The sequence below is a fragment of the Aedes albopictus genome, chromosome 1, assembly GCF_035046485.1.
Source record: "Aedes albopictus strain Foshan chromosome 1, AalbF5, whole genome shotgun sequence".
In the NCBI taxonomy this organism is placed as follows: Eukaryota; Metazoa; Arthropoda; class Insecta; order Diptera; family Culicidae; genus Aedes; species Aedes albopictus.
The window spans coordinates 111,340,161-111,358,875 of record NC_085136.1 but is presented as its reverse complement, the minus strand read 5'-3'; the positions used below and the strand labels follow the sequence as shown (position 1 = coordinate 111,358,875).

Genomic DNA, 18,715 nt, shown 5'->3' with positions numbered 1-18,715 from the left:
ACCATAGAAATATGTGAATAAACAGGTCATACGAATTACATAAAAATATACTCACAAATCCCTCCTCCATTCGCTTCTTTTTCCTAATCGGAGGAGCATGATCCTCGTCCTCTTCTTCCTCCCCATCATCTTCCTCGGGATCGTACTGATTCCTTTGTTGCTGCTGCCGTTCGGCATCTGCCAGCTCCGATTCACCGAAGCCAAACTGTCGCAGTCGGTTTTCCCTTCTCAGTAGGTTTCCGTTCCGGCCGGCCGGCGATCCCGAACCTCCGCTGTTGTTTGGCTCGTTGCTGCCGCTACCGGTATCTCTCGGTCTTTTTGCCGGGGAAAACCATTTGGACAGCGCGTCCGGAAGGATGCTCGATACGCGGGATCGGACTTTGTTCATTATTGACTGTGAACGAGAAATAAGATATAGTGAGTTGTCTTTCATTAGAACTCTGTGAGAGTTGTATTGATTTAAAAATAAAACATAACAAAAATTCAATTAAACTTCTATTAACTTCTTTTGAAAGTTTACTAGCCGGATGCTGAATAACGACGAAACCTCTGAAAGACTGGCACAAAAGTCAAATGAAAACACAAGTTTTTGCAAATCGGCTTAATAATGAATTTGTAGTTAGCATTTGGGTTTACCTAATAAGATTACCATCATATTCTAGAAACTTTTGCATTGATCAAATACCGTTAGTTCCGAGCTCGTCGATATTCGATGTCGATGGGGCATGGAAAGTAGAGGGATAAGCATTGTGAACAGGTACCCAAACAGTTAGCTGCTAAACTAATAGCACCAAGTAATTTCATGATTCACTTGTTCAAACGATACACGGTAGTCAAGTCACATTTTGCACCTGCGTTCGACCACAGCTGATGTGATCTAGTGATATCCGTTTTAAGATGTTTCAAGGATAATCAATTAACTCAAATTGAACGAGTTAGTCAAGATGAGATGCCACTGTTAGGGATTTAAAAAATCTAAGACAGACAGTGACTATAAAAATGAAAACGGAGCAAAAGTTTACAACACTTTGTGTAACGTGTTTAACCCTAAAAGGGATACCTGGGGTCCATTGGACCCCAGGCGCCTTTCAGAGCTCGTCTTTGATGGAACACACTCAGCGAGGTGACGAAACTGAGGCCATGAAGGTATCCCTTTTAGGGTTAATATCAGCATGGCAATCTCCAGTAGCAGCAATGAAAAAAAAATCAACAACAAAGCGAAAACACAACCACTGGCAACCTTGCGCTTGTCGCCGCCGCTGCCGTACGAGTATCGTCTATAGACTATAGTCTACCGCTTTGTGGTGTGCGTCGATTGCTCATTGCGCTCGTCGCAAGTCGCTCTGCTACTGCCGATGCACATTGAGAAAAATCAATTCCAAAGGTAGGAATAATAAATAATTTTCTTGAATACCGTGTACCCCCATTGGTTTGACCGCTTCTTTTCTACACGATTTTTAATTTGACCCACTTTAATATGCACATCATTCGAACTGAAACTATTTCCCACGTCATTCTTTCATTGAATGGCGTGAAACGGAACACAGAATCGAAACAAAACTGCATATATGGCCATACGTAGCACCTTTTTCCAACACAGCCTCCCTTATCGTTACACCTGGAGATCACCACAGTAGACGGAATCTCAAATCGACCACGTTCTGATTGACGGACGGCACTTCTCCGACATTATCGACGTCAGGACCTATCGTGGCGCCAACATCGACTCCGACCACTATCTGGTGATTGTCAAACTGCGCCCAAAACTCTCCGTCATCAACAATGTACGATACCGGCGACCGCCACGGTACAACCTAGAGCGACTGAAGCAACCGGATGTCGCCTCAGCATACGCGCAGAATCTCGAGGCCGCGTTGCCAGACGAGGGCGAGCTCGATGAAGCCCCTCTAGAGGACTGCTGGAGTACAGTGAAAGCAGCCATCAACGACGCAGCCGAGAGCATCATCGGGTACGTGGAACGGAATCGACGAAACGAATGGTTCGACCAAGAGTGTTTAACGGTTTTGGAGGAGAAGAATGCAGCGAGGGCGATAATGCTGCAGCAAGGGACTCGACAGAACGTGAAACGTTATAAACAGAAGCGGAAACAGCAGACCCGCCTCTTTCGGGAGAAAAAGCGCCGCCTGGAAGAAGCGGAGTGTGAAGAAATGGAACTGCTGTGCCGTTCCCAAGAAACACGGAAGTTCTATCAGAAGCTCAACGCATCCCGCAATGGCTTCATGCCGCGAGCCGAAATATGCAGGGATAAAGACGGAGGTCTCTTGACGGACGGACGTGAGGTGATCGAAAGGTGGAAGCAGCACTTCGATCAGCACCTGAACGGCGTGGACGGAAATGAACCAACTCCCACTCTGAGGGAAGTTAAGGATGTCATTCACCAGCTCAAAACCAACAAAGCAGCTGGTAAGGACGGTATCGCAGCTGAACTCATCAAGATGGGCCCAGAAAAGTTGGCCACCTGTCTGCATCGGCTGATAGTCAGGAACAGGGTCGTGCAATTTCGAAAGGAAAACATGACGTACGACGACTGTAGCAAATCGTTTCCCATGCGAACGGACTGCTGTGATGCTTCATCTCTCACCCAGCAACACACTCGTTCGTTGCTGCTACAGAAACAAGTGTGTATGAAACATGGGATGATACACTTGGATTTTCGTTTCATTTATGAGTCATTGAAATACTTCAACATGCTAAAAACACTATTTAAACCACATTTTTAAATAGTGGTGCACGTCAATAGAATGATAATTATGTTTTATGAAAGAGGATAACAAATTCAACCACTTAAATCCAATTGACCGGCGCCCGTAACCATTGAGAGACTAGCGCGCACCAGTGAGACACTAATGCTCTGACGGGTGAAGCACAAGCAATGCAACCGGGTGGGAGACTACCGAGTGGTACGATGAGTGGAAAAGTTTTTTTTAACGACCGAGTCATTAGAAAAATGTATGAAACACTTGAAGTGACTCATTCAAATGTTGCATGAAAGTGTATCATTGAAACGAAATTGTACGCCCCTGGTCAGGAACTGGGAAACCGAACAGCTACCGGAGGAGTGGAAGGAAGGGGTAATCTGCCCCATTCACAAGAAAGGCGACCATTTGGAATGTGAGAACTTCAGGGCGATCACTTTTTTGAATGCTGCCTACAAAGTGCTATCCCAGATCATCTTCCGTCGTCTGCCACTTAATGTTCGTGGGAAGTTATTGACGTATTTGAGGTCAGAGACCTTACACTTTCGGGTTTGGTAAACTAAGTTAAACACGAACTACGTTTGTTGAATTCAGCTTACTAACTGAAACTGCCTAGCAACCAGAGGCGGTATTTATTTCAATCTTGTACATATAACAATATAGGGCACTGCATTGTTTTGATTTTGTATGGGATTTTGATGTTTCTTGGCCTTGTTGTTTACAAAATTTCTGTAAGAGTGAAAGAGAAGGAATGAATTCCATGCAGTTCCTTATAAGAGTATATAGCACACTATAGGGCACTGCATGAAATTCAGTCCTTCTCTTTCACTCTTACAGAAATTTTGTAAACAACAAGGCCAAGAAACGTCAAAATCCCATACAAAATCAAAACAATGCAGTGCCCTATTGATCTATGTACTTTGTAGTGGTAGTCTCGAGAATGGTTAACCCTTGATTGCCCATTAGATCCCATGAACACCACAGTTATCAAGCCGGCTTCATCGACGGCCGGTCGACAACGGACCAGATCTTTACCGTACGGCAAATCCTCCAGAAATGCCGTGAATACCAGGTCTCAACGCATCATCTGTTCATCGACTTCAAAGCTGCATACGACATTATCGACCGCGCAGAGCTATGGAGAATCATGGACGAAAACGGCTTTCCTGGGAAGCTGACTAGACTGATTAAAGCAACGATGGACGGTGTGCAAAACTGCGTAAGGGTCTCGGGTGAACTATCCAGTTCATTCGAATCTCGCCGGGGACTGCGACAAGGTGACGGACTCTCATGCCTACTCTTCAACATCGCTCTGGAAGGTGTGATGGGACGAGCCGGGCTCAACAGCCGGGGAACGATTTTCACAAAATCCGGTCAATTTGTGTGCTTTGCGGACGACATGGACATTTTTGCCAGAACATTTGGAACGGTGGCAGAGCTGTACACCCGCCTGAAACGCGAAGCAGCAAAGGTCGGACTGGTGGTGAATGCCTCAAAAACAATGTAAGTACATGCTGGTAGGCAGAACCGAACACGACCGGATCCGTCTGGGTAGAAATGTTACGATAGACGGGGATACTTTCGAGGTGGTGGAGGAATTCGTCTACCTCGGATCCTTACTGACGGCTGGCAACAACGTGAGCCGTGAAATTCGGAGGCGCATCATCAGCGGAAGTCGGGCCTACTACGGGCTCCAGAAGAAATGTACCATGTACAAAACGCTAATAAGACCGGTGGTCCTCTACGGACACGAGACATGGACCAAGCTCGAAGAGGACCTGCAAGCACTCGGAGTTTTCGAGCGACGCGTAAGGGACGATCTTCGGCGATGTGCAGGAGAACGGTGTGTGGCGGAGAATGATGAACCACGAGCTCGCTGCACTTTACGGCGAACCCAGCATCTAGAAGGTGGCCAAAGCCGGAAGGATACGGTGGTGTTGCAAGAATGCCGGACAACAACCCTGCAAAGCTGGTGTTTGCAACTGATCCGGTTGGCACACGAAGGCGTGGAGCGCAGAGAGCACGACGGGCGGACCAGGTAAGCATTGGGCGCGACCGAGGATGGAGAGCGGCAGCCACAAACCGAGTATGGCGGCGTACTATTGTTGATTATGTCTTATTTTAAGGACAGACTTGTTAGAATCCCAAAATGGCCGCCACAATGGCCGACTTTGGCACCTACTCACGATTTCGAGGGCACAAATCTCTTCGTAAACAAAACCAGCGCATCTGAGCTTCATATTTTAAGCTTATTACAAGTGAGCAAGAACAGAATAATAAAATGCACTGTTGTTTGAAGCTTGCTTCTGGAGTTTTGTGCAACTGAAGTTCTGATGCACTATTGAAATGGGATTTCAAGACGTTTGTCCTTAATGTGATGTTGAACAAATAAATGTACCATCGTTGGGGGTGAGAATGGGTCTAAAAAGGATACTCAAAGATTGTTTGTTAAATAACAAATGAAATTGAAGTCGGAGTAACTTTTTATTTGGTATGTATACTCTCCTATGTGGTAATGATAGTTTAGCAAGAAAGTATCACGTTATATGAATTGCTTAGTAAACTACAAATGATTGAAAATTGACCCAATCTCACCCCTTAGAGGGGGTGAGAATGGGTCAAAGTATTCGGAATCACCTATCTAAGAATATAAATTAATTTTATTGATCTTATATAGTAAACCTACTTAAAACACAATGTTATCATGATGAATAAAAGCTTAGGTAATTAATGATTAATCCACCTAAAAGGGCTAATACAACCGAAAAAATGGTTGAAATTTGAAAAATAACGTTTGTATACTGTATCACCATTTTTAGCCATCACTCATTAATGTCGTTTTCGTTTTTGTGGCGGTGCTACACTGCTTCGTGCTACACTTTTCACTATAAAAACGAACATTTTCGGTGCAGTTGCATTAGTGTGCGTGAATAAAAACCAAAATATTTACAACTTTGCAAACGTTGATTGGTGGACGCGGTGTACACCCGCTACACTCTCGAATTTTTGAGTGCTGCACTATCTTGAGCGGTGCAGAAAAAGTGCTACACCGGTGCAGCACGAAAATCAAAAACGAACACTTTCGGTGCAAAAGTGCTACACCGGTGTAGCTCCACCGCAAAAACGAAAACGACATAAGAGTTTCAACCTCCATGAGAGGAGGGGAGATTACAATGAGGGAGGGACGCATTGAAAGATTGATTGTAAAAAAACATTATAGTTTTAGTATAAACTCTTATGTACATGATCATTGGCCTAAAGCAAATCAGTTCAGCTCAAGATAGAGGGTCGTTCAAATATTATGTTAAGTCTATTTTCTGAGCTTACGATATTGCAGTACACTAAAGATTAGCTGATGATTAGAGGAGCTGTCCAAACGCATGGGTGTATCGTTATAAATGATTTTAAGTACTAAACGTATTAACACACTCGTTTGACACTTCTCGACATATTTTTGAAAGAAAGCGTGCTTTTATGAAGATACGGTGAACATGGCACCACTCTAACGTAAAATGGGGACTGGATAACAAGTTGAATTTTTAGTTAAGGTTATGTGCACTCGATAACTTGCTTGACCCAATCTCACCCCCATTCTTAATATTTAGACATAGCGTCGAAAATATTGAGTTTTTAAATAAAAAGAGCAATGACAGCCCGCTTTTTTATTACATCAACCAGGTAATACCTACAAGGGCCCATATAGCCGAGGCGGTAAACGCACGGGTATTCAGCATGACCATGCTGAGGGTGACAGGTTCGATTCCCGGTCGGTCCAGCTTTTCGTAAAGGGAATTTCCTTGACTTCCTTGGGCATAGAGTATCTTCGTGCCTGCCACACGATATACGCATGCAAAATGGTCATTGGCAGAGGAAGCTCTCAGTTAATAACTGTGGAAGTGCTCATAGAACACTAAGCTGAGATGCAGGCTTTGTCCCAATGAGGACGTTACGCCAAGAAGAGAGAGAGGTAGTACCTACAGCTAACCACTTATAAGAAAATTTATGGTTAGGTACTTGTGTTAAACATTATGAAGGAGATTTTTTTCAGAGTGATTTACTAGTAGTTTCATCATATATGTTTAGCCTCAAATTTAACAAAAAACGATTATTGCAAAACATCTTATTCTGCATCATGACGTGTAAAAACAACTCCTCTTTGAAATAATATAAAGTTTTCAATATAAATTAGCGATAGTTGATGAGCTATTTCAAATTTTATGTTTCTCCGCTTTGACCCAATCTCACCCCCAGACCCATTGTCAACCCCATCGACGGTAATTTAAACATAGTAACTTGGGTCTCCAGTGTGCCTAGTGGTTAAGGCTATGGATCGCCGATCCGGAGACGGTGGGTTCGATTCCCGTTCCGGTCGGGAAAATTTTCTCGACTCCCTGGGCATAGTGTATCATTGCACTTGCCTCACAATATACAAATTCATGCAATGGCAGGCAAAGAAAGTCTTTCAATTAATAACTGTGGGAGTGCTCAAAGAACACTAAGTTGAAGCGAGGCAGGCCAAGTCCCTGTGGGGACGTACAGCAGGGTGGCCACACAAATTCAAAAACGAAATTCCCGCATTTTTCCCGCATTAATTCAAAATTTTCCCGACTTCTCTCTATATGCTTTTGGAGCTTGCAAAACGTTCCAAAGTCCAAATCCAAAGTAGATCTGCGAAATTCACTGGAATATTGATAGTGCCATTGTCATACTGGGACAGTTACGTAATTTTTCGAAAACGTTAAAAACATCCCAAAACAATTCTACATGTGCTTGAAGTTTACTTCTTATTTTTCAGGTCTTGTAACGAAACCCATGAAGTTTTTTCATAAACATGGCAACAAATCAAGAAGTCTATTCAATAATTAAGTAAATGGAATTCCGTAAGAGTTACATGCTCATATGCAAACCTTCAAATTTGAAATATAGTCAAAACCCATGAAATTATGGGGAAGGCTTCTACAAAACTCCTGTGAGAAATTCCTATTTTATGGAAATTGATGATTTTCCTAAAAAAATCTTTGGTTAACTATGACATATTCCTTGGAATAATTTTCCTCAAAAATAAAATTTAAAAAAATCTGGGGATTTCAGTACATAAACAATTTCTAGCTGAATTTGTAGAAAAATTCACAATCCCTGAAAAAACAAAACTTTGGACTTAATTTCTAATCTCAGTTTTTAAGAACTCTCTTGGAAACTCGTGAATAACTTTTACTGGAAACTGATGAGTAGTGGGTACACATTTTCATAAAAAAATTATAGCGCAAAATCAAAAAAAATGTATCCAATTTGTATCAAATTTCTCTTTGAGTTTAAAATGAATCTTGTACAGCCATTACTAATTTATTCAGAGCATTGGATTATCCTTCCATTTAAGGCTGAAAGAAATCAAGAAATGGGCTTAAAATTCTTCCAATACTTGAGCCATTCTTCTTTCTTATGACTTTCTAGATTTTAATAACAGTTCTCGCATTACAGAATTGCTTCAATGAATAGTTCCAAGAAGGACATAAAGCAATTCTTAAGATTCGCATTAGCAAAGAGGTAAAAACCTCTACAATGTTAACGCTTCTGTTCTGAAGAATTCATACAAGCAGCTTTTCATATTTTTCCATAAAATCATCCGAAACGATTAAATTCCTAATACATTCACTATTTTTTCCAAAAGAATTGAGAATGCCGCTATCAAAATTCTTATTATGATGGCTTCTGTGATTGCAGGGAGATTTTCTATGGTGTCATTCAGAAATTTCGTTAGAAATACCATTTAAAATACCCACGTTGACAATAGACACCCTGAAAAACTACATAATTCCTCGATAATATTCGGAAAGAATTTCCAAATTGCGTTGTGAAAAATGTTGAATTTATTTCTGGCAACATTTCGTATACAATTTCCTATGGAACTCATAGACATTGCTCGTGAAAATATTGTGGAAAAGCTTTGGAGAAGTATTTATTTGCATTTCTGCTAAAATCATTCAGAAAGTTTTTCTACCAAAAATAGTATTTCTTACGGCATTCCTTACGCTTTTAATTATTATTATTATTAATATTTATTAAAGACACTTTACCACTTATGTGGCATTCGTGTCTGGTTACGTTTTTAAGGTTCAGTTTTTTTTAGCCAGTTCGACTCGTATTTTTCAAAAATGTGATTTCTAATATGTGCCTAAATTTAAAGTCTAAGCGTTATTGTGAGCATCCGGAAAATATTAAGCTGTCATCCGGATAATCTTTATCAAACAAGAAATCACTCACTGTAAAGCAGGTAAAACACGTGACTATCATGCCGAGGACCTGAGAGCGTAACCTCTTTCCCGACAAACTCATAAGAAAGAGTTTCGGAAGGGAAGTAAAGCGTGTGTTCTGAGATGAACTATCCTTGGGCTAAAAATCTCGTTAATATAGATACAAAAATCACTCATAATTCATAAACCAATGGTCATCATCAAATGTTTTTTCTTCGTGAGGCTTTGAAGGAGAGGATAGTATAGCATAATTGTGAAATTGTGTAATTACATGAGAGCATTACATATCAATTAAAAAAATCCCGATCATAAACAAAATTCCCGACTTATTCCGGCATTTTTCCCGATGAATTTCAATTCCCGACTTTTTCCCGCATTTCCCGAATTTCCCGAGTCTGTGGCCACCCTGGACAGCCATAAAGAAGAAGAAGAAGAAACATAGTAACTTGTTAGGCAATTAAAAAAAACAATTTTATTACCTCTGGCATATAATTCTGTGAAGACTTCACAGAAACTAGTTCAAACTAGAATAAATGTATTTCTGGCAATCTTAAATTATATGACATTCATGACTTTCACTTTTGCTCAATCTTCCAACAAATTCGAATGACGTTTAAATTGTATGTTTGAAACAACTGAATAGTATGGGAAAGAAAACTCATACTTAACATTTTCAAGTCTACTGGCTCTTAAAAGGTCCCACAACCTGTCAGATAACTTTTAATGTTGCCATTAGGAATTACATTTATATTTATTGTTCAAGTAATACGACAGCCAGCCAGCAAAGCCGTTAATTGGGTTTTTAAATTAAGAAAAAGGTAATGATTTTTTGATTTTATACGAAAGAGCACCTTTTTCTGAACCACTATGATTTTTTCAGATTTTTAGAACTTTATTTTGGTACCTAAAATCAATTTCGAAGAGATTTTTCAAAATCACCTTTTGACAGCTGGGCAACTGCTTGACAGCTCTGCCCAGTACAAAAAGCGACTAAGGGTGATTCGACAAATCGCTCCCATACAAACTTCAAACTGATTTTTAAATAGGTTCCCGGGCACCAAAACTCATGAAAATTTGGATTTCGGCTCAGTTTTGCATGCAGATTCAGAATATTAAATTATCTCAACACCGCTAAAGAAGCCAATTAGGTGAAGGACTCCAGGATCCGCAAAACCTTCTCAAATTTAACCGACCAGAAGCTGTTTTGAAGCTATAGAATCTTCTGAGCCCCGGCGGTGCCTCTGTTTACCAAGCATTTCTGATTAATATGCCAAGATATAATCAGTAATACTTTATGTGCGTAACAGACAGTTCATATAATAAACCGTTGAAGGTGCAATGAAGTGTTTTCAAGGTGATGTTTCATTAAAGAGATAAACTCGAGTTTCTTTCACTTATTTATTTTTAATTTTTCTTTTGCAAAAGTGAAGTAAGTTGTAATTGTAATTTTTATTGAAAACGATAACCGGTTAGTTTACACTTTTTATCGGTTCAAGGAAACATAGTAGATATATCATTTTTGTCCTTTTTACACCATAACCATGAATACAAAGTACTGCGGAGTTAATTTATTTGACTGATTAAGAGATATTATGCAAAGTGTATCTCGCTGATTTTCTTATCCATTTGTTAATAGATTCAAGATCGTTTGGCAGTTAACAAATACAGTATTCCAGAATATGTAAGATATTTTTTCAACATTCCAAGCAAGATTCTAGGAGGTGTCTGGCATTTCTGGAAGTTTAGTCCATGGTCCATGCTATTTTGGGAACCAATCCACTAGATGCTAAATCCACCATATTTTCTAGAACTTTTGGTCAATCACACAAAATAAATATGTTAAATACAAATAATACAACAATAAGTTTAATAAGTGTAAGATGGGTTCTGTTCAAAATAGATGGATTCAATCGGATTTTTAAAATAAAAACTATAATTTTTCAGTTATTTCTCCAGGACAATTTATTGTGGAATTCCGCTTGGTATTTCTACAGCAATAACTCTTGGTACTGCTTCGGGAATTTCACTTGTAATTACTTCCAGAATCCCTGCAGATTCTTAAAAAAAATGCTGCTGGGAATTCTCTTGGAATTTCTAAACCATTTCTGCTAGCATTCCTCCAGATGTTTCCCAGAACCTTTTCAGGAATTCTTCCGTGGATTTCTCCCGGAATTTCATCTGGAATCCTGACAGTGATTTCATCAGAGATTCCCTCCAATGATTTTCTAGAAATTACTCCAGGAATTTATCCATAAATTCCGTCTGTATAAGAGAATTTCCCCGGGGGTTGCAATAGGGATTCCTTCGGTTCGGAAATTGCTCAAGGAATTTAAACAGAAGTTCCTCTAGAAGTTGCTACAAAAAATACTTATTCGAGAATTCATGTAAGATTTTGTCCTGTAATACTTTCCTTGACCTGAAAAATAGTTTATAACTGCCAGGCTTAGGTCAAATCTAATAAATACAAATACAAATACCTCGCGCAATTTCTCGAGAAATTTATTTAGGGATTCCACCAGAAATTTCACCAAAGAGTTTTGATAGTTATTTCTCTTGATTTTTACAAGTTTCTGAAGGGATGCTTCCACAGAAGTTCTTCCAAAGATTTTTCCAGGGATTCCTTTAGAAATTTAGCTTTAAGAACCATATTTTTTTAATATCTGGTTTAATCACATACTCCAATTGGGTTTTTAAATTAAGAAAAATGTATTGATTTTTTGATTTTATACAAAAGAGCACCTTTTTCTGAACCACCATGTTTTTTTCAGATTTTTAGAACTTCATTTTGGTACAAAAAATCGCTTTCGAAGAGATTTTTCGAAATCACCTTTTGACAGCTAGCCAACTGCTTGACAGCTCCGCCCAGTACAAAATGCGACGAGGGGTGATTCGACAAATCGCTCCCATACAAACTTCAAACTGATTTTTAAATAGGTTCCCGGGCAAAAAAATTCATGAAAATTTGGATTTCGGCTCAGTTTTGCATGCAGATTCTGAATATGGAATTATCTCAACACCGCTAAAGAAGCCAATTGTTTTAAAACAAAGCTCCTCTTTACCCCTACCACCAATGTCATGCACCTCTCAATAGCTGCTATTATTTTTGACAAACTCAAACCCATATAATAAAGAATTAATTTTAAAATTGTTTCAATTTTGACAGCAAAAATGCTACATTAAAAATATATTTTTAATTCCTAGAATTTCCCCATTGAATGGGACACCCTGTTTAATATCGTAGCTTTACTCTATCAAACAAAATTGGAGCGATAAGATTTCAGACCGATGAATATTAACATTAAAATTTTGGGGAGAACTCAAATAAATCAGGCTCTATAATTAGTTTTAGAGCGATCGTCCATGCAATCATCAAAAAATTGTTGAGAAAATTTCCTTTCGAATGAACCATCGATGGTCGCGTAGTTAGATAAATCATGAAAAATATTAACTTTTTCCACTTTTGTAATTGATTTTTCCCACTGTGCACTGGGTTGGAGTTTCTTCTTGGCGGGGAGGAAGAGGAAAACAGCATACAAGCTAAGAAGATCCCGTCATTGAACACCGAGTCTGGCTGGGCCGAATAAGAAGAACAACAACAACACCAGCAAGCAAAAGAGTTCGTGGAGGGAAGAAAACGCTGCGCTCTCATCCTGCTGACCATGGCGCAGCTCACGGATGATACACCGTTTAGTATCCTCGCCTAATTACGACTGGGATCATTCACCTGCCCCGTCGGAACGGTGGCAAGGGTCTAGTCTCTATCAAAATGCGTAGAAAAATGTGCTTTCGAATATAAACTCACACTGTTGGGGTCATCGTCTAAATTGCTGTCAGTGCTGGTATTGAGCGCTGCTCCACTTGCTGCTGCTGCCGCTGCCATTGGCGATGATGACGGACTTGCCTCGTTACTCCTGGTGATTCGTGAATGCGCTTGAAACATATCGGGAGACTTGGAAATGTCGCCTTTCTTCCTTATATCCACACACCAGAGGGGATTCACTTTGCGTGCTTTACGCTACCACTTTTTCACCATCGACATTTTCTTCACCCTCAAAAGTGATAATTTCCCACACTCACTTCCAAAATACACACACTTTATCGATATTTTCTGCTGCTGCGGCCACACGCGAATTCGAAAATCTTCCCTTTTCTGCTGCTGAGGCGAGGGCACCTTCGGCGGCGGTGTGCGCTGGAAACAAACGCGCCCTCGTTCCGACAATTCCGGCGCTCCTCCGCTAATTCCAACTGTGGGAAAAGTTTTTCCACACCGTAAACCACCGACGGCGATCGAATTTTCTTCGTTTTTCCACCGCTGGTAGGCCAAATTTTCCGAACAAAGTTTTCCTTCTTTTTAGTTCACACACGCACACGCGACGACGACGACGACATGATCGAAGACGAAGAACGAACGAACGAGCGAAAGCGAAGGCTGTCAAACGCTCGCATGCACGAAGGGTTGCCCGATGCTACACAAGTAGCCGCCGCGGCGGCTAGTCGGCGTGTTTCACTTGCTACGTGACGCCTTCGCCGAAGAATGTGAATGACAGTTGGTTGTGGGGGGTGGCGTCGGTACGTTGTTTTCGAATGGGCGGTTGGGAAAACGAGGAAAATGATGCCGAGATGGGTGGTGACCAGGGTGTTCCAAACTAAAAAAAAATGTAACAAAACTATTCCTGCAGGCTTACGATAAAAATGTAGTTGAAAATCGAATTTTTTGACAAGCCAAATCAATTTTTCTTCTATAAACCGTGTGTCGGACAAGCACAGTGCGCTGGATAGAGGGCTAGATCCACTGTCCAGGGCACTGTCTACTCCAACTAACATTTTCAGCACTATCAGCTTCAGTCATTTCTAGACGAACATTTGAAAAGGGCCTATCTGCTTTTTGTAAACAAACATGTTTCTGTCTCTGCAGGGCCCATCTGCATCCACCCACGCACATCAACACCCTTAACAGATAGCTTGAAGAACACTCTTTCTGATAAGGGAAGATTCAAATATTACGTCCATCATTTTTTGGGATTTCTTGACCCCCCCTCCCCCCTCTGTCACGCTATTTTCCTATACCTAATACACGTACTGTCACACTTTTGTAGACCCCCCCCCCTCCCCCAAAAGTTGGACGTAATTTTTGAACGTTCCCTAAGGGTGTTGATGTGCGTGGGTGGATGCAGATGGGCCCTACAGAGACAGAAACATCACAGACAAACAGACGTAACACTCTGATAATTCTCATCGTACACCGATTTAATGGTCTATTTCAAAATTTGATAGTTGGCCAACTGCCCAACCGTGGCGCTCGCATAGTTTTTGTTCGAGTTTGACGTTTGCTCACTACCGCCACCTAGTTGGTGGTCGGCCAAACTTAGTCCTTTTAGCATTGGGCGAATATGTTTCCGTGACTATGATTTGAATCGAAAAATGTTCGAAGTGTTACGTCTGTTTGTCTGTGGAAACATGTTTGTTTACGCAAAGCAGATAGGCCCTTTTCAAATGTTCGTCCAGATTTGCTTTCTGTTGAGACGTCACATTCTTCACTCAGAAATAAAAGTATACACGGAATTACTATTATTTATGCATTTTGTATCCGCATCTCTCTCACTTTCTTTCTGTTTTCATGCTATCCGCTGCTTCGTCTGGGTTGACAAATCACTTCGCTTCAACCCAGGCTAAACGGCAGATAGCATGAAAACAGAAAGAGAGTGAGAGAGATGCGGATACAAAATGCATAAATAATAGTAATTCCGTGTATACTTTTATTTCTGAGTGAGTGCTTCCCATCAAGGGGTTTCCAACTAAATTGATTACCTGTCACTACTGAAAAAAAAAATACTCTGATTACTCATTGATTACTGTGAAACAATGGATCACTCACGTCAAGTAATCGCTCAATATTAATCACAACCGACGTGTCCGAAGGTATGGATTACTGCACGAATTTATTCTGGCCTGCTTACTCTCACACGAAATTTGACGTTTGAGCGGTGTCGGCACCTCTCAAACGTCAAATTTTCTGTGAGAGTAAGCAGGCCAGAATAAATTCGTGCAGTGGACCATGCTTTCTGTTAAGTGGTAAAAAGTTTGTATTTGCACCGAATTTCATTGAAAAATTCGATTGTTCGTCAACAATGATTTTAATTTAAAATTTGGCGAAACTGGAAGCATTTCCTCACTTTTTGGTTTTTGATTTTTTATTAAATAACGAAGCAATATTTTCAAAATCGGTTTTCGTGCACATGTAGAGTATGGATCAAGGTATTTCCTTATTTTTTTTTGTGGTGGAAAATGTTTTTCGTTTTTGCAGAAACCATTTTTGAACAAAATTTCACAAAAAAAAGGTTTTTGCCAATATGGAAAACATTTTCCACCTCAAAAAAAATTCAGAAGATACCTTGGTCCGTACTCTACATGTGCACGAAAACCGATTTTGAAAATATTGCTTCGTTATTTAATAAAAATTCAAAAACCAAAAAAATGAGGATATGGTTCCAGCACAGACAATCCAGTTTCGCCTTAATCTGAACCATCGTAATCATAATTTGCTACTAATTTTAATCTTAATTTGAACTACTGGCGGCAGCAGCTCGAGCATCTCCCACAACAGCCAATTTTGTGCTGAACAATAGAAAAACACATGGATCTGCTAATTCCCATAACTGTTTTTCATAAGACAGTGGAATTTCAACTAAGAATGTTCTAAACTCTTCAGGAACTTGGAAACTAAATTTGGAATTTTTCATCCCCAAAGAGTAAACAAAACAACCACTAGCGCAGTCTGCATAGGGTGACCATATGGAAATGAAGTGAAGGAGGACATTTTGACCAAATTCGGTTGAAAAAGGAGGACATTTGTATGAAAAGGAGGACACTTTTTAAAAGAGCGCGAAAATACAAAAAAAAATGCCGGATTTCAATTTGGATTTATACCGGTTTTGTTTTACCCAACCTACATTTTTGGCGTTGTTTGGCGCCAATTGAATTCTTCAAGGGAATGAAATTGTGTAGATCTCATAAAAAGTGCCCTTTTAAATAGGCTTGGAGAGCTTGCAAAGTTTCGATTGTATTACAGTCAGACTGAGACAACGAACGCCGAATAACAGATAAGCAATCTAAAACGAATGAGAAAATCAGCAAATATCATTAGTCATCTCAGTTTTCTGGACTCCATAACTTTTTACTCGGATATTATTACTGCTATTCCACAGACAAACAGACGTAACACTCTGATAATTCTCATCGTACACCGATTTAATGGTCTATTTCAAAATTTGATAGTTGGCCAACTGCCCAACCGTGGCGCTCGCATTGTTCGAGTTTGACGTTTGCTCACTACCGCCACCTAGTTGGTGGTCGGCCAAACTTAGTCCTTTTAGCATTGGGCGAATATGTTTCCGTGACTATGATTTGAATCGAAAAATGTTCGAAGTGTTACGTCTGTTTGTCTGTGTTTATACTGTATTGTATTATTGTGGAAAATTATTACAATTAGAAACTGTAAAACAAAAACTTCTGCAGTATCAATACAGTTTGTTCGATAGAAACATTATGTTAACGCTGGCTATAAAAACAGTGAGGGGTGATTCGATTATGACATTTCTTGCCGACAGATTTTATAGTTAGGTCTGAGTAGGCTGAAAGTGTAGGTTGTTGATTCAACTGTCAAAATTTTTCACAAATGTTTGTAGTTGACCGTATGGTCCACTGCACTAATGTATGCTGGCCTGCTTACTCTCACCGAAAATTTGACGTTTGAGCGGTGCCGGCACCTCTCAAACGTCAAATTCTCTGTGAGAATAAGCAGGCCAGAATAAATTCGTGCAGTGGACCATCGTTTCATGATTCTTTAAATTCCTCATTTGTAATTACTTTTTTGTCATTTTAGGCACAATTGACCGGATCAACGTTGTATTGGCAGCTGTGAATACATTCTTGAAAAAGTAGTGATAGAGGCTCATTGTAATCGAGTAGAAATTGGGCCAAAATCCGGCCGAAACTGTCCATAAATACATTTTTAACAGCTTTGTGATGTGTATCTTTCCAAGCGTAGAACAGTGGAATGCGAAGTAATTTACAATAGTTTGAATAGGAAGGATATCTCGTGCTTGGTCTGGGATCTGGCCGGATCTCTGCCCGTTCACGACCCTTATAATGCATTTCGTTATCCAGGGCAGTGCTTCCCAAACTCAGTTTTCGCGGCGCCCCAACGTGTTGCAGGCTCGCTTTTTTACTCGTTTTAGCGAGCCTGCAAGAGACTGGTGCGTCGCGAAAACAGAGTTTGGAAAGCACGGGTCCAAGGAATGCGTGAAAACAAAAAAGTTATTCACTCAAAGAAAAATTTTGAGTGTTTAATTGGACCTCAAAGATTTCATTCAACCTCCTGATAAGAGGTTCAAAAAGTACCTAAGCTACCATTTCTGCTACATTATGTCGACCTTTAGTCAATCGCGGCTTTGGTTTCAATGCAATGCATGTAATGAAAGTACCCACTTATCCCGAGCGGTAATGGTGACGGTAGGTTAATCTGAGCGGTCGAAATTTTGACGCTTCTGGGGGATCGTCTCGGGTATCATCTTCGAATGGTGGAAGAAGAACGAAGCCACTTCGATTTTGCTCATTATCCTCTAAGAAATTTGAAACATCCTCGCTCGTTTGTACCCCACTACCGCCATTACCATTCGCGGATAAGTGAATACACCTGCTGGGCAGTGATGGTCCTGATCTGGTACTATTTTCAATGTACGGAATTATGACGCTCGGTGAATGTTACACCGCCCGGATAAAAACTAACCATAGGGTGTATGGTGAAAACCATTTCTGCACCATACAGTGTACCAGCTACAATAAAGTGTATTGTGATGAAATGGTTCGCTATACTATACATTTACATTGGATTTTTATGTAACTGTTCGCTCCCAACGCGAAGTAGCTTTTAGATTTTGACCATATCCTAACCAAAACTAACCTCGAGTCGCCGCGAGTAATTTACGGCTCCAGCCCCAACTAACAATCACCCAATTTACCCTCACACACACCACATCGTCTGTTTGCCCCTCCAACCAACCGAGCGACAACCCGACAACGTGAACAAGCATGTACGCAAGGATCAGCCGACCGACCACGCATAAACGGCATGTCCTTATGTGCCAGTAGCCGACGACGCCCGAACAATCGCACCACCGCCTATGTAAATGGAAGTTTCCACCATTGCCATAGCGCAGCGCATGCAGTTTTTTCTACCTCCTTCTCCTTGAAAGATTGCGTGCGCAGTGCAGAGAAAACAGTCTTCATTCAAACACCGACCTGTACAGACGTGAAATAAAGTTAAGTAGTTTTTAGTGTGAAACCGCCTTTTCCTCCCCAGTGGAAGCCACAGCCTTCCCGAAGGCTAAGTTCCCCTCCTTCCCATCGAGCTACCGGTCCTAAGCTGTTCCTCCGACGGAACATTTGGTCCTAGCGAACCGGATAAAGGATCCAGTGCCTTGTGAAGCTGCAACCGCAGCTGTGTTGTCGCCAATCATCCGATTGGGACAATTCCCTCCCATTGCTGTCGTCGACGGCATACAGCATTCCTACCGAGAGGATTGCTGGTGTTCCTGCCCGGTAGTTCGACCCAGAGTTTTTAGTGTGTGATTTTCCATGGCTTTCATTGGCGGAGTGAAAGCGTTGCCGTTTGCCAAGTGAAGTGTAAGAAGAAGAAGACCGAACCATTCCTTCCGAACTTGAATCGCGAGTGCAGTGGTTCCCAAA

At 40.8% G+C, this 18,715-nt stretch overlaps 1 protein-coding gene across 3 annotated transcripts in view; it reads right to left on the bottom strand.

Annotated features, from left to right (window-relative positions):
• Positions 1-13,562, bottom strand: part of LOC109397699 (mucin-19-like) — a 60,514-nt gene extending 46,952 nt beyond the window's left edge. Inside the window, exons 1-2 of one of the 3 annotated variants that reach the window (XM_062845193.1) lie at positions 12,771-13,562; positions 56-394 (exon numbers count right to left, since the gene is read on the bottom strand). In XM_062845193.1, the coding sequence (XP_062701177.1) occupies positions 56-394; positions 12,771-12,908 (477 nt within the window). In that variant the 5' untranslated portion in view covers positions 12,909-13,562. The remainder of the gene's footprint in view (positions 1-55; positions 395-12,770) is intronic. The other 2 variants (XM_062845194.1, XM_062845192.1) reach the window with 2 other exon arrangements.
• Positions 13,563-18,715: the final 5,153 nt, after the last annotated feature.